Source organism: Ostrea edulis, chromosome 7 (genome assembly GCF_947568905.1).
Source record: "Ostrea edulis chromosome 7, xbOstEdul1.1, whole genome shotgun sequence".
NCBI lineage: Eukaryota > Metazoa > Mollusca > Bivalvia > Ostreida > Ostreidae > Ostrea > Ostrea edulis.
Window position 1 is genome coordinate 23,597,635 of NC_079170.1, and position 16,865 is coordinate 23,614,499.

At 35.9% G+C, this 16,865-nt stretch overlaps 2 protein-coding genes across 2 annotated transcripts; both read left to right on the top strand.

The window, feature by feature from the left end:
• The first annotated feature begins 115 nt into the window (after positions 1-115).
• LOC125656606 (receptor-type tyrosine-protein phosphatase alpha-like) lies at positions 116-7,211 on the top strand. Its single transcript, XM_056143734.1, has 10 exons — positions 116-879; positions 1,061-1,163; positions 1,595-1,835; positions 2,266-2,353; positions 2,449-2,525; positions 2,669-2,705; positions 2,949-3,049; positions 3,731-3,850; positions 4,486-4,631; positions 5,038-7,211. The coding sequence occupies exons 1-10, from the start codon at positions 864-866 to the stop codon at positions 5,171-5,173; spliced, it is 1,065 nt and encodes a 354-aa protein (XP_055999709.1). The 5' UTR covers positions 116-863; the 3' UTR covers positions 5,174-7,211.
• Positions 7,212-7,790: 579 nt separating this feature from the next.
• LOC125656009 (ATP-dependent DNA helicase RecQ-like) lies at positions 7,791-15,422 on the top strand. The gene is made up of 4 exons (XM_048886572.2): positions 7,791-7,880; positions 13,670-13,898; positions 14,199-14,358; positions 14,474-15,422. The coding sequence occupies exons 1-4, from the start codon at positions 7,791-7,793 to the stop codon at positions 15,420-15,422; spliced, it is 1,428 nt and encodes a 475-aa protein (XP_048742529.2).
• The last annotated feature ends 1,443 nt before the right edge of the window (positions 15,423-16,865 follow it).

A 16,865-nucleotide genomic window follows, 5' to 3' on the forward strand; every position in this document is an offset into this window, starting at 1 on the left:
TGTTTCACGAAACTAAACATATTTCGTTGATTCAGTGGACATCGTATGCTATCATTTCAACGAACGTTCGGTTTTCAAAACGCAAATCGAAATTTCCTATCTAAATTCCGTTTACTTGTTTTTCAGTATGTTCTTCAGATCGCTATGGACCAAACTGCGCTAAATGCAGAACAGAGTGTGTGTCTTGTAGTCCTATAACAGGTGTCTGTAACCAATATCATGGAGCGTTCTATGGTGACTTCTGTCTGAACCAATGTCCGACAAATTGTCTCAATGCAAAGTGTGACCAGACATCAGGGACGTGTGAGGGCTGTATAGAGGGTTATTATGGAAAGTGTTGCACTCATGAAATCACTACAGCGTCAACAATTAAAGGTTCATTGCCCGTACCTTATAGTACTTTCATGCCTAGATATCCCTGAAAATCAAAATCGTAAGAAACTACCTGAGTAAAAGAAAACATATATTTATTTTGCTATATATGTACATATAGCTTTGGCCCCGCGGTTTTCATATTTTACTCTCTAATTAAGGGATGTTTTGTTACAAACTTATATTTGAATGAATAGATATATTCAATATCAAAACTCAGATAAGCATGACACGAATCAAAGAATTTAGTTTAAGTGCAACGGTATACGTATTGAGTACTCAATTTCAACCCTATATCAATGACATTATCTTATGATAGTGATATTCTAAATGTTTGAAATACAATTACAAAGCATACCACTCGGTAGTTTTTTTGTTTGTTTTTTTGTTTTTTGTTTTTTTTAGGTACAGAAGCTAAAGTGTTCACGCGAAAAACCAACAATGACGAGATCAGCACTAACTGTGATGAGGACACCACCATTACTGACAAAATGGTTGCCGAACAAGGTATACTCTCATGACTTACAATCAATACAACACTACATTTATAACAGCACAATATTTGTACGATTTTAGATAGTAAAGTTCTAACATAATATACATGCATTTGTTAATCGGGGACATCAATCCCATACATGTGCATACTTAAACACATATGAATATAACAATCTCTGAAGTTTTATTCCAGATACGGAAAGAGTGGTATATAGCCTGACTGTCATATTGCTGACTGTTCTCGTGGTGTTAATTCTGGTATTGATCCTAACTGTGGTTGTCCTCTTCAACAAAAGGTAAAGCTTACACTGCCCTTTACAACTCAACTTAATATTTCATTACACGACGACACATAAACCCGTGATAGACGTATGGTATTTAATATGACTCCGTTTACCTGATCAAGATATAGGACTTAGGGCGGGTGTGACCGGTCGACAGGGGATGCTTACTCTTCCTAGTCAACTGATCCCACCTTGGTATATCCAGGGGTTCATGTTTGCCAAACTCTCTATATTCTATTGCTTATAGGAGTTGTGTGATTGATCACTGTTCGTTATCTTCACCTATCATATGATAGTAAGTTCTGTATTTTACATTATGTAAATGGTAATAATATTGCCGCATTGATATTGATTCAACGAAGAAATAACCTGTAAATTATACATGTAGCCCATCTTCAGATATTTTGTAAAAACATGCTAAAATTTATTTTCAATTATTTTAGCAAGAAAACAGGAAAATACAAAACAGAAAAAGAAAATGGCCTCCTCGTGGAATTCCATAGAGTGGAGTCACGAAATGAGTCGGAGCTGGAGGAGATTCCTCAGGACGAGTATATCTTCGTAGAGGAGGAAATCGTTACCGTAGAGTACAGTAATTTGATGTCGCAAAGAATTTCTATTGATCAATTCATCAGAGAATTACCAGAGAAAAAGGACAACGAAGTACTAGCGAAAGAATTCAATGTGGGTATCCATTTCTGTGATACATCATATATGATACATCTAACGAATTTGATACCGTTTGTTTTTATTATCAAATTCATTGTACTATTTAATGATAATGAAAAAAACTTAGAGCGTTCAAACTAATGGTAATGAAGTTTTCCACTTGATTTTGGTCAAAACCATATTACGATTTGTCTGTACATGTAAATATATCGCATCCATCAGGTAAGACGGCATGTAGAGAAAATGTAATACTTGCACAATAACAGTGTTTTTTCTGCAATAAGGATATATGTACAGCAATCAGTATTAAGCATATACAGCTCAAAATTTAAAATAAAACTCAAAACTTTCTTCTTAGAATAAAATCTATTTAAACTATGTTATTCTTCTATCAAGTTTATGAATTTGGTAGCATTGGTATTTCAATCATTTGGTTTGATCACAGGATCTTCCCACTGGACTACTAAAATCTTATTCGAATGGTGTGAGGCAATCCAACAGAACGAGAAACCGATACAGAGGCATTTATCCATGTCAGTATAAATTTTGACTGAAAATTTGCTATCAAAAGAAAATCTGCGAACGTATGTGCCTGTTTCATGTACATGAGGGTTTTTTTTTTCTTCAGATGACTATAATCGTGTGAAGTTGATGAGAGAAGATTTAAATGACAGCGATGACTTTGTCAATGCACCCTACATTAATGTTAGTTCATAATTATGAAATGAACGTACATCATTCTAATATTTCCTCAATTTGCAAATGTTATAAAACAATAACACCACAAGAAGAAAGTCATAACTATATTCTGAAAGCGGGATTAATCTGTCCAAATTATATGTTTTCAGGGTCTCAACAAGGATCGAAGCTACATCGCTGCGCAAGGTACACACTTCGTTTTGAAAAAACGGAATTACACTTGTTAATGACAGTAATAGATAAGTTTCCTGTGCACTCATTTTAAATGCGTTAATTTGAAGGAGGCCGTTTTCAAACCTTCCTGAAACGACAAATTCATTGATAAGCACTTAATTTAGCTTTAGAATAGTATGCATCCATTAATAATGGATTATCATAATAGATTAAGAATATGTTGTTAAAATGTATGCTCAAATACTTCATATCTAGGTCCTTTCACCCCCGAGACGTTAGAGGATTTCTGGAGCGTGATCTGGCAGAACGACTCAACACAGATCGTTATGCTGACTAATCTTTACGAGGGAGACAGAGTAATTGTGCTTAACTTGAAATAATCGAATGACTATTTGAATTATTGATGTGTTAATATGTTTTAACTTACACAATCAATGAATAAGTTTGCTTGTTTTTTGTTGTTTTTTTTTTTTTTTTTGGTATCAAAAGGTCTATTTTACGCAACTGTTTTACCATAGAAAGAAATGGTAGAATAGATACATAAGCCAAACTGTATACACGTAAATCATTTGCATAGTACCGGTATATGTTACTGGATAAAATTCACAAAACAGTGTCAGTAATGTAGTGGTTAGGGCGTTTGCTTTGTCCAGGGAGATCCCTGGATTGACAACACAGCAAACCTAATATTGATGATATAGGTGGTGACTGCTCCTTCGCCAAGGATTTAGCTTTATCGGTCTTTCAATATGGCATTTTTAAGTGTACACCCGTGTCACGGTAGGTGGCTGTACGATAAAAAGCCCCACCACTACGGTCCTGAGCGCCAAGCATTGGTCAAAATTTATGGCAATCCAATTAAAGCTGACGATATTTCTGCATATTTATACATGTAAGAAAAATTCCCTGGAGCTCCAAACAACATTAATGCACACGAGATATTTGAAATTGTAGTTTTGTTTTCATCCATATTATTAAATGATATAGAACACATTACCAGGTGGTTGTTCACAGTTTCAAACGTCTTCGTGTTTCAGATGAAGTGCCTGAAGTACTGGCCGGACACGCTGCTGGACATTGGTCCTTACGTCATCACACTAAACACTGTGGACGTGTATGATCACTATGTCCTGCGATATATGACTGTTCAACATCAGGTACTTCCTTATTTCGTTATCCCTCCCTCTCCTTGTCAAAATCACAATTACACTGTATATCATCGAGTCCAAGTGACAATTACACCGCATATCATCGAGTTAAAATCACAATTACACCGCATATCATGAAATTAAAATGACAATTACACAGCATATCATCAAGTTAAAATCACAATTACACCGCATATCGTCAAGTTAAAATCACAATTACACCACATATCATCGAGTTAAAATCACAATTACACCGCATATCATCGAGTTAAAATCACAATTACACCGCATATCATGAAATTAAAATGACAATTACACCGCATATCATCAAGTTAAAATCAAAATTACACCACATACCATCAAGTTAAAATCACAATTACACCACATATCATAAAGTTAAAATCACAATTACACCACATATCATCAAGTTAAAATCACAATTACACCACATATCATCAAGTTAAAATCACAATTACACCACATATCATCAAGTTAAAATCACAATTACACCACATAACATTGAGTTTGCATACTCATATTTCCACATATCATCGAGTTTGCATATTTTCATGAAGCACAATAATGATACATGCCAGCATGAAGCATTGCAGTCCATCTCCATACCCACATTATATATATATTAGGATGAAGAGAAGAGGGTAACACAGTTCCACTTCACCACTTGGCCGGACAACTCCGTCCCAGATGATAAGACGTCACTCATATGCTTCCGCAACCTAATAAGAAATGGACTGAGCATTTCAGATTGGCCAGTGGTCGTCCATTGCAGGTAAGCAAAATGAGTGTACCCGGCCGTATAACACTTTTATTTAAGCGAACTTCAAACCTGAAGGTGACCTACCACTATGGAGTACAAGTATTACAGCCATAATGAATCGAACGTCAAACTTACGCAAATATGCTAATACCATACATTATGTTCATACCCCACTGCTTTTAAAAGTTCTTTACGGTATTTTGTTTATATTGCTTCAGGTTTGTGACTTTACGGACTTGACTTTCAGAATTTCGAAAGTATACACTCATTCAAACACAAGTATAAACTTATATCAGAAGATCATGAAATTCTTCGATATATGTTTGTTGTTTTGACTAAGACTGATAGACAATAATATACATATGTTAATAGATAAAACGTCATCAATATATCTAAATGTCGAATTCATATATTTTAGCGCCGGGATTGGTAGAACAGGGACGTTTATAGCCCTTGATTATCTCCTGGAAGAGAGCGTTACGGAGCTGACCATTGATGTCAAGGGATATGTTGCTTCTCTAAGACAACAGCGGGTAGGATCTGTAAAAACATGAGTAAGTGCTATCTCTCTTTTAACATAAAGAACGAGGTAATACCATCTAATGAATGAAACAAATATATTTGATTAATTCATTTTTTTTATATTCTCATTCATCATATACAGGGGATGTTTACTCCTCCCAGACACCTGATCCCACCTCTGATGTGTCCAGGGGTCCGTGTTTGCTCGACTCTCTGTTTTATATTGCGTATAGGAGTTATGAGATTGATCACTGTTTGTTATCTTCGCCTTTCATACATATGTACATAGCAATTTAATACAATGAACGTGTCTGAACAACAGGTTAGATATGCCTTTAAACCCATTAAAGGAATTTTAGCTTTAAATCTGAAAAATTTATTTTGTTGTAAAATGTGATAATATTGTAGTTTTGTATGTAAATTTAACCCTAATCATTGAAAAAATTGAAAATAAAATTTAAGATTTTATCAAAAACAATGTATAGTTTTAATTTGCTTCTTTTCTAACACAAATATCAACAACAAAAGTTTAGATTCTTATTTTTGTTTGTCTTTGAAATAGCATATCATAAGTTTACAACAAACATTTCCGACACCAAATTGGCAACTAATATTGTCATCGATCTTTTGACGTTGGGGAGCAGACGTTTGTGAATCAAGTGATTTCGGTTTAGAAAATGAAGTTGAAACCTCGAATAATTAAAAGCAATGTAAAAGCAATCACTCTTGTAACTGTGTACTAGTAGTTAAGTCCAACAATAGGTGGATATTTATGATACCATAAAGGCATCTAACCAAGCTGAGGATGTGAGCATGCAGTTGTGTATCTTTGGGTTGGTGGGTAGGTGCATACCTGCCTGTGTGTTTTGATTAAATTATTGTTCGAATTAAAAGCATATAGCTACAATCTATCAAAGTGGTGAGTAGGTATAAATAACACGAAGCTTAAACTAAAAATACGAAATTAATGGACTCTGGGTTGGAATATTCAGGCTAGACAGCGGAGCATAGTTCAGATTTTGGACATTTGACCTTCATCTGGTTATCTTCATTTGACCTTCATTTGGTGACCATTTATAGTGATTATAGCGTTTGCTTTGTGGCTGGGAAATCAAAGGTTCAATCACTACTCTACCAAACAAAAGATTTATATAAGTGGGTGATTCCTCTGTTGCCATACACTTGGCATTTAGAAGTTAGGGTCGCGGGTCCTTCAGCATTATACTTTGTAAACCGAGATTCCACAACACTCAGGTGTGAGTATACGTAGTACAAAGAACTATCACTGCCACGGCCGAGAGTGCCATGCTTGGGTACAAAAGTTGGGGTTCTTTACCTACAGATAGTGAAGTCTAAATATAAGTTTTAAAAATCCCAGAAAGGAACGGTCGTTAAGACTTAAAAAAAACTTAACAAAACCATCGGGTGACATCCTTGTTTAAGATTGAAAGGTTCTCGAATGCGACACAAAGGAAGAAATAAATGCTAGTAAACAAACACAGCCTTCTCAAAAGGAGAGGTTAGAAGCTTAAATTTGGTAAGGACGCTTATAAAGAATATGTCGTGACCATAAATCAATGTCACTAAACATAGCAAATCTTAGTGTCTTAGTGTCAAGCACAGCATAACCATTCAGTATTTATGTGTAGCGATGATTCATGATCTACTTCCTGCTTATACCGGTTCTTTTCTTATTTTTAGGAGCAGTACATCTTTCTCCATGATGCACTGGTTGAAGGACTTACAAACATGAATGTTTGTCATAGCTGTCTATCTGTGCTGTAATGCTGTTTTGTCAGCCCGCGCTGTCTGTTCTAATATTATGGATTTTCAAACTGTATATGCGTTTCTGCGGAAATAATGTTTTCATTTCTCCCTGATTAATGTAAATTTTAAAATATTTCATATTTCCAAAATTTATAGGATACGCACTTAATTGGGGATTGAACATACTGTTAATATTAGCCTTAAAATTGCATTATCTCTAGAAATCAATTGAGCGTATTAGCATAGAAAAATAATAAACATTAGAATAATTGTCAAATTGTACTATATTAATATTGTTTGAGGTTCAATTTATTTCATATCTTACTGTATATATACTACTTACAATTTGATAAGGATTACTAAGTTATATGTGTGTAATTTACCACTAACATAACAAAAGCCATAAATTTGACTCAGAAACGTGTTTACTCAGGTTATGAATGAAAATTCATGAACGACATAAGCTTTTATCAATACGGAATGCTTGAAATCAGATAACAACACCAAAAGGCATTTCATTACAAAAAGTTAACAGCAAACCAGAGAAAGAATTACACAGTTTTTGGGGATAGTCCATCATTACACTTAATCGATGAAGTGTCAATACCGGGTATGGCCTCCCCTTGCATGAATGACGGCTTGACAACGTCGAGCCATGCTGTTAATAAGCACCCGGATGTTTCCAATGGGAAGGTTGTTCCACTCTTCCACGAGGGCGTTTCCGAGCTCTGCCAAAGTCGTGGGTTGTGCTCTACGGCGTGAAAAGGCAACCTGCAGCATGTTCAATACATGCTCAATCGGGTTCAAGTCCGGCGAGCGCGCTGTCCAGTCCATACGGACAATTGTCTCCTGCTAAAGGTACTGGTTCACCACCCTGGCGCGATGAGGACGGGCGTTATCATCCATCAGGATGTAGTCAGGGCCAACAGCTCCAGCGTAAGGTCTGACGTAAACATCGAGGATATCATCCAGGTACCAAACCCACGTCATTGTTCCTCTCTCCAGGACATGAAGATCTGTTTTTCCATCCCTGCTGATCCCACCCCAGACCATGATGGAACCACCACCATAACAGTCATGTTCACTGATGTTGGCATCATGGAAACGTTCACGTTGTCGTCGCCACACTCGGTGTCTCCTGTCTGTAAAGTCCAAACAATACCTGGACTCATCGGTGAACAGAACTTGAACCTAATCGTTCTGTGTCCAAGTGACATGATCTTCAGCCCAGTCCAATCGCTCCCGCCGGTATCGAACAGTCAGAGGGACTCGAACACATGACCTTCTCGAGTTGAGACCTGCATTGTGAAGCCGATTCCGTATCGTCTAATTGGACACATTCACCCCCGAGGCGTTCAGGAGGTCGTTACGTAGGCCGGTTGCTGTTCAGAAGGGATGGCGTCGTGCCTGAAGAGCCACAAAATGGTCTTGGCGTTGGGTTGTCGACCTCTGATGACCACCCCCATGTCAGTGTGCTGCTTTACCAATAGTTTGCTGTCGGTTCCAGGCCCTGTTTACAACGTTCTGGCTGACGTTTAGTGCATTTGCAACGTCACGTTGTGAATAGCCAGCGTCAAGCATTCCAATACATCTGCCCAGTTGTTCTGTCGTCAGGCGACGCCTTACACGTTGAGGGGGCATTGTGTTGATAAACGTAGTGTAAACACTCAAGTGAGTTTGAAATTTTAGAAAGAATAAGACACCGATGCCTAAGTGAAAATCGTGCAATGGTAGCAAAAGCATAAACTGTGATGATAAACGCATTTCCCATGGCATGCAATGCACGTGCACGTTTGTTGAAGACGTTTTTGATTTCACTTTGACACACTATTGCCAGTTATGCAGTTATTATATATATATATACATATATATTCATTCCTGAAATACAGCAAGGATGACATTGTACAGTGTTTTGTGGATTCAAAACTACTCTGGGTATTCCCACAACTAGTAATAAAATTCAATTCACAATTAACTCTTCGTGCTGAAGAGATATATTTGACGCTTGTGTCAAGTTCTTATCTTGAGTTTATGCATGAAACGAGTTTTAAAAAATGTTATTCTCTTGCAACTGTTTTCTACACGGCATTTTGATTGGCTTTTGCACTGAGGTTCGAGGTAGTTAAACGTACATTAACAAGACGGAAAGCTTTGTACTGTGATCGATAGCATACTATAATGATGACATAGTATAATCATTTCGTAACGTTTTTCATAAAATAAAAAAAGCAAATCTCAACGAAATAAGACGTAAACATGAAGAAAATTTCAAATTATATTAAATAAGTTGAATAACTGTTTTTCTCTTTTATTATTTTCGACTGTTCAAGCTTATTTAACAGTACTTAACATCCTTTTTACCAGCACCGATAATTCGTCATCGGTAAACCCTGTTTACGACTGATTGACAGCATTGATACCGACAAAAGTTCGTAGTACAAGGTTCTAACGGTAACACGTATGTAAGGAAAAAGTCAAAATCAGCTAGAGAGATGAGAAAATCTCTACATACCTACACTGAAAATTTTGGGAGCCGTATTGACGCCGCCATTTTTTTTTTTTTTTTTGGTTCAGAGCTGCTTCAACAATTAGTCGAGTTTTAAATATGACTATCATAAATAAATGACTCTAACGCGCAATTTGTAGTTTAAACACTCAATCTGTTCAAAATGAATGCCATAATTATCATTGTAACAGTTTTTAACAAACCATTTTAAAAATAGAAAAATTGCAATGTACAGCTCATATAGAAACATTGCATTATACACTGTGATGTATGTACTGTATACATTTACACATCTAATTTCTAATATTGCTGTTGACTTAGATAATGATGGAATTCATCATTAATGAACCAATTATAAAATTGTTTCACATTTATATTTTACGGGTAGGTGTTCTTCTGCTTTTGTATGAGAATGCCTACAAATGAAAAATCATAATCAATTTATAATTGTGACTTTTTTTAACGTCGCTTAAGCATTTACAAATTAATGATTAGATATTAATTATTTTATGTGACATCTGATCTTTTGGGAGAGTATCTATGACATTTCTTTCTTGTTTCATCATGGCGGTGAATATTGATCCATGTACGCTTTTAATTCATGGTCAGATCTTCGGATTGTATTTCTTTGATTTTCTTTTGCCTGACTTTTACCATCGTTGGAAATCCACGGTCGATCGCACTCAATTTACCTCCCATGGGACACAGCGCCCATATTTTCGTATAACTCATTAAAATACATGACCTTACGTGACCTGTCGATTACGAACGGGAATCGCCGTAAGTATTCCGGAAACTCAAAGTGCCAGCAGTAATGGCGTCGCCCATCAAAGTGTGCGTATTTTGTTGTGCCACTATCAAAGATATATAGATGAAAACTCCATATTTGGCACCCAAAATGGCTGATTATTTTAGCTAATACTTCACTTTCACATGTCCCCCCCCCCTTTCGGAAATCCTGGATCCGCCACTGATATGTTTAGCATCGTCACTGCTACAAAACTGTCGCTATTCTAAGCGAGTGATTTGATGTCGCATTAACGGAGCACGTGATTACAGAAACAAAGTTTAACAATACACTATGTTTAGATGTATATAACCGTAATCAAATAATACCATTCCCTCTCCTTGTATTATATTTTTGGAGAATATTTTTTTAATGCAAATTAAACGATCAATTCAGGGTAACAAGATAAAAGACACATAGGGGGAGAACATATTTCCGGAAAAAGTCACACTGTTACATGGACTTTCATAAAATGTTGCTATGTTAATAGTTTGCAATCTAATGAACCATTTGAAATCAATAGAATATTTAAGGGACACCCCCTGTCCTGGGATCAAAATTCAGAAATAAAGACTACAAAAATTGTTGAACCTGTTTTTTGACAACCTGGTTCGTATTCAAATCCCTTAGTTGTTGAAGTTAGTGTAGCTTAGCCAGCTATCATTGTATGCAGAGGTTCATTTTGTCGTGCTTCGGATCCACTCCACATCACACTTTAATTTTTTTATCTATTTCGAATTTTCAACATTTCTTTTATATATTGTATAGAAATGTTCCTTCAATAATATACATGTAAATGGTGTTCATCCTTCATATAAAAGGCATTTAAGTAAAAGCAAATTGTAGTTTCCCTGTATTCAAGAGAAACTATATCTCAAGGAAGCATACTTTGTTACGAGGACAATGATCATTTACTCTGTGATACTCAACTGAAGTATATGTGCCACGAATAAAAATATGTTAAGTTAAAGTTCCTGTATTTGCCAATCAAGAACTTCTTTTAGAAAGAGTGCAAAAGAGTCCAGATGCATTCTATAGACATTTTATGCAAAAAATCAGGATAAAGGTTCACAAAAAATATGAATTATTATTTGGAAATAACGAACTTAAAATGCGTAAACAATACATGTATCATGCTACATCGTAGGAAGAGGTCTAGTAAAAGTGTCCTCCTATATCTATACACTGAAGACAGTGTGATATGTGAAAACAAGGTTCTGTGTTTGTCTGGCCGAAAGTCAAAAACTATAGAATACGGAAGGATAATCCAGGGTCTAACTTGAGGGTACAAATTATCCTCCTGAAATACCGATGAGCCTTTTGTAAAGTCTAAAACTAAATCCAGCCCAAAAGGTTTTTTATTTATCTATTTATTGTATTACCGTTACGATGAATTCATTCTTTCTCTTTTCTTTTATTTTCTGGGGATGGGGGTGCTGCTTTTCAATGGTGTAGGAAATATTTCTGAGATTAGTTGTTTTTAGCTCACCTGAGCTATAGGCTAAAGAAATTTTCTGATCACCTGTTGTTTAGCAGAAATCATTCTCTCCATCCGATTGTAAACCCTACACAATTTTACTTCCCAGGAACCAACAGCCAATTTCACCAAAATTGTCATAAAGCATCCTTGAGCATCCTTGAGACTCACAATTGTTCAAATGAAGTGTCACATCCTTTTTAGAAGGGAGATAATAAAGAACTAGTGAACCTACAATCACTGCAAAAGTGTATAATAAAAAACCTACAACCACTGCAAGTCAGGGTACACAATAAAAAAAAAAATTCCTAGAATCATTGCAAAAACAGAGTGCAAAAGACAATATTTTAGAACTATTTATCACACAAAGCAGTGCAATATACACCAGCAGCTGATCTACTTCCTATAACTACTGCAAGACAGTATACCCCAACCCCACCCCCACATCAGTGAAATATTCTCGAGAGGGACGTTAAACAAGATACAATCAATCAGTCGTTTTGTTAATTTTGGTATTTCACACTCTTACTTCGCAAATTTTTTGGAGAATAGAACTATTGTTTGTGTATCGTATGCATTGCTTTGCAGTGATGATAATATATATATATATATATATATATATATATATATATATATATATATATATATATATATATATATTGATGATCAGATGGAGTTCAATCACATAACATTTATTTCTCTACAGGCTGTTTCGTAAGGGGATGGTTTCCCCTCACTCGTCGGGAGAAAAATGACATCTAACGAAAAACATCCGCATGGCTGAGAATATGTTACAGAGAAACATACTGGATAGTTGCTAAGCATGATTACACACAGGATTGAGTAAATAGAAATTTATGGGAATGACGGCAAGTGCTGACAAGTTCTGAACACTTATTCAATGAAGATTTTTCGGGATGACATATTATAAAGAATTTTATCAAGATACCCTACTCCTGATATATTTTTTTTTTCTCTAACTAGATTGGTGTACTTACTCATGGAGTCCAATTTAAAACTTTATTACTGATATTTCACTCACAAACATGTACAATAAAATTATATTTGTCAAATATCGGGCTATTGCCTCAATTTTTCAAATTCATCTATTGGTAATACATAATATACTGCTATTCCTCAATAAATTGCGATTGCTGAACCAAGCTTGTGCTAATTGTTGTGTTGTGTGAGTATGTTATTGAGACCAATCTAATTAAAATCAGACTTCTTAGATCCGCACCGTATACTCTGCGTAAGTATTGTAGCGATTGTGAGCGTATTCTAGGATCTGATTTTAATTAGATTGTTATGGAGACTATCATGCAGGAAATGCAATTTCACTGCCAGTTTCATTTTCTTTTAACAACAGAAACTGTTCTTAATTTGAATATAGCACTAAATCTGAAGAAAAAAAAAAGAAACTCACGACATATTTTGTTTTATTGAAAAGTAATGTTCGCTTCAGCTTTAGCAGGTTAAAAAATGTTTACGTCCAGTTAGTTGTAAATTTGCCACTCTGGCGGTGCAAACGGCGGTTTGTAATCAAAATGATGTGGAACATGCCCCGGGGGATAGGCTACCTCTAGTGAAGCGTTTTCTCTCCGCAGACCTCTATTATGAGGTCCTGCAGGCACCTCGTGATTCTTTGGGGGTTCCACTGACTGTATGACTTACATTTGATGTGGATAAGGCGCTTCTCCATGTCCTGAAGGATAAGTAGTCAAATTGTAAGCAATCTGATTAAAATAAGATCTTTGATCCGCTCCGTTATTGTTATGTCGCTACACAAAGATCTGAAGACATCCCGTATGGGGTCACGTCAGTGTCTACTTTGGTAACCTGAGATCGACCAATGAATTGCTTCTGTTTCAACCAATCGCGGGCTATTCTTACAAAATGCAATCGGTATGAAAGGAAAAATGGCCTACGTTAAAATAATCGATGCAGCTTTAGAGGAAATTTTACCACGTTTCGGTGTAAGTGCTTGAAAGAAAGAACAACGGAGCATATTGAATGCCATGGTTGAAGGCAAAGACTGTTTGGCCATTTTGCCAACTGGTTTTGGCAAATCGCTGCCTTTTCAAGTCTTCATTCCACTTATGCGCGAGATGAACCCCGGATTTAGTGCTGTGATATTAGTCTGCTGTCCTTTAGTTGCACTAATGCAGGGCCAGGTGAAGAAAATATCAACTGTACCGGGTATATCGGCAGCGTACAAAGGTAAAAGGGCTTTATGTAAACCATGATACCGGTTTTTTTCACTGATGCTTAGTTTCGGATCGACAAATATTTCCACGGGGTTTCGACACAATCTGAGCAAACTTTGGTATATAGTATTATAATAATAGGATATACAAGTTTCCTCGGACTGTGTCAAAACCCTGTGGATAGAAGGTTGAAAATAACACAATAGAGGCGTTAGATGCTTATTGATTACTAGAATAAACATAATTTAAAAATGGAGGAACATATTTTAGTACCAGCCATTTACAGAGTATTCTTTAAAAAATGTTTTTACAGGTTTAAGTGAAGAAAGTGACAGGCAGATACTCAGTGGGGAAATATATGTCATCTATGCATCTCCAGAATCTTTGATAAGTAATGCTGTTTGGAGAGAAGATATGAAGAAATTGAATATACAAAACATAGTCATTGATGAATTTCATACGATTGCAACATGGTAATTTTTCATTTACTTATTGTAAGTGCATTGTATATATATCATTATTCCAACAAACTATTCCTCATGTTTTGATCACAACCACTGACCAGGTTATTGTTTATATTTTATGTAGGGGTGAAGACAGAATGGGTTCAAAGAAACAAGCATTTAGGAAGTGGTTTTCGCATGTGGGAGAATTAAGATTTTTATTTCCAAAAGCCAGTGTTATCGCACTAAGCGCAACATCTACAGTAAAAATTCAGAAAAGAGTTTCAAAGCACTTGTCGTTTGGACCAAACACAGTAGAAATTGTTATGTCTCCAAATAAAGCTAACGTAAAACACTCAATATTGAAAGTATCCAGTGATCTTGAAATGACAATGTCCTGGCTTGTGGATGGAATTCAACATTTGCAGAGTGACTTTCCCAAAACATTATGGTACTGTTCTAGCATTAATGCTGTTTCTAAACTTTACACTTATCTCATTAAGGAGCTGCATGGCACAAGTCCTCTTATTGAACTGTTTCATTCAGAAACACCCATTGCCAAAAAAACTGAAATTGTCAATTGCTTAAGTGACCAGAATAACACTTCAAAAATCAGACTAGTGATTTGTATCACTGCATTAGGGATGGGTATTGATGTGTCCCATTGCAACAGTGTAATTCTGTTCGGAATACCCGAAAATATTGTAGACTTAGTGCAAGAAATAGGGCGCATTGGAAGAGATGGGGAGTCATCAACTGCCCTTATTTTGTTTAACGCCTATCATCTGCGTAGACTTGACAAATCCATCAAAGATATCCTACGTTCACCTACTTGTAGACGAATAAACATTACGAAACAATTTTTGAGTGAATCCAATTTAAGTGAACTTGAACAGGACGTTAAAAAACAAACATGCTGCGATGTGTGCCACAAACTTCGTAGTTGTGGCAATTGTGAATATCTTTCCTTGGAGAAACTTTTTGAACAGAGTGTCATTTCCAACTCAGGCAGTAATGAGACTGAATATTATTTTGGAAGTTCAGATAATGACTTCTTAGATGGCACACTTGACTTAAATTCATGTTATGTCTGACTTTTCAATGACTTCTCATCAAAAAAACTGATGGGGTTGGGGGAATAAAAAACCATCAACATTAATATTATTGCTTTTCCTTTTCAGTGGCCAAGGTAAAATTTGTTCTATTACATGCTTGAAAGGGAGATATATAAAAGGTCATGTCGGATAAAAAGCTATGTTAAAAGGGGAGGATCTGGTTTTCAGGATCTATGAGAAAGATTGAACATGTTCAGTCTATGTCATTATAGTTGTACTAAGTAGGTTAATTGCTTTTTAATTCATTGTACCTATACTTAAGAATTGAGTTAAATCATTATTCTAAGGGGTTGTAATGTCTAGAAGAAAAGTACTAGGTATTTGATTGGGGTGGGGTGTATGTGCCAGACATTCAACTTTTAATCTCGCCCTTAATCTTTAAAATGTTTCTTCGATCATGTCAATAAATTTAAGTGAATACCTAGTGTCACTGTTTGTATTTGTTTTATTCAAGCTCAAGACATGCAAGAATTGTACATGTTTATTATTGTGTCAAATGGGTGGTAAAAGAAAATGTTTTTGAACATCTGCCTCAAGATAAAATCAGTCATCAAATTCAATATCAATTTCAATACAAGGCCTTACAAACCAAAGTCCTATTTTTTTTACCTGTTTTGGCACAATACTACACAATACCAGTACCATATACAATGTACATAACGCAAAGTATCAAGACATCAACTTGCTTGAAATTCTTAAAACTTCGATAATATGCAGATATTTATGACATGCACGCACTTGTAGTTTCTGCGTAGAGAAGCTGGCAAAATCAAATGTGCAAATTCCGGAGTCGACAAAATAGCAAAGTTGGTTTGTGCCTATGAATCATAATTGGGAGTTTGGTAAATGCGTTGTCGAACGGATTTCTATCAATGACAAATCTTTTGCGAAGTTTCCTATTTGGGTCATAGACAAGAATACCATTTTGCATTAAATCCTGTAAAACTTTTTTCACATCACTCTGGTACGAAGGTAGGTGATGAAAGCCCTTTTTTGACGAACATTTGCGATTTCATCGAGATGTTTTAAAAAATTGACTAAATGTGGGTATTCCTTGGAATGGAGAATTATGCTATCTTTTGACTGATTGCCAGTACAAGCTACTTTGCTGTCACGGTTCACCATTTCAAGGTATTCATCAAGGACAATGTTGTTATTTTGTCCACCTTGAATATTGCCAAATCTGTTTGCAACTAGCCGTTGTCTTTGATCTTCTGGGAGTACACCACTATTTGATGTTAAGGCTGTGAGCTGAATGGATCATATCAGGTATTTGACTTTGTTCGTCTTGTTATATAGAGGCAGTTCATACTTAGCTGACCTGACTGCCCGCTCTCCATCTCCATATCTACAGTTGTGTCCAAGTTTCTGTGAAGAATGACAAGCTTGAATACCATTACCAAGTAATCCTGGAGCTGATCT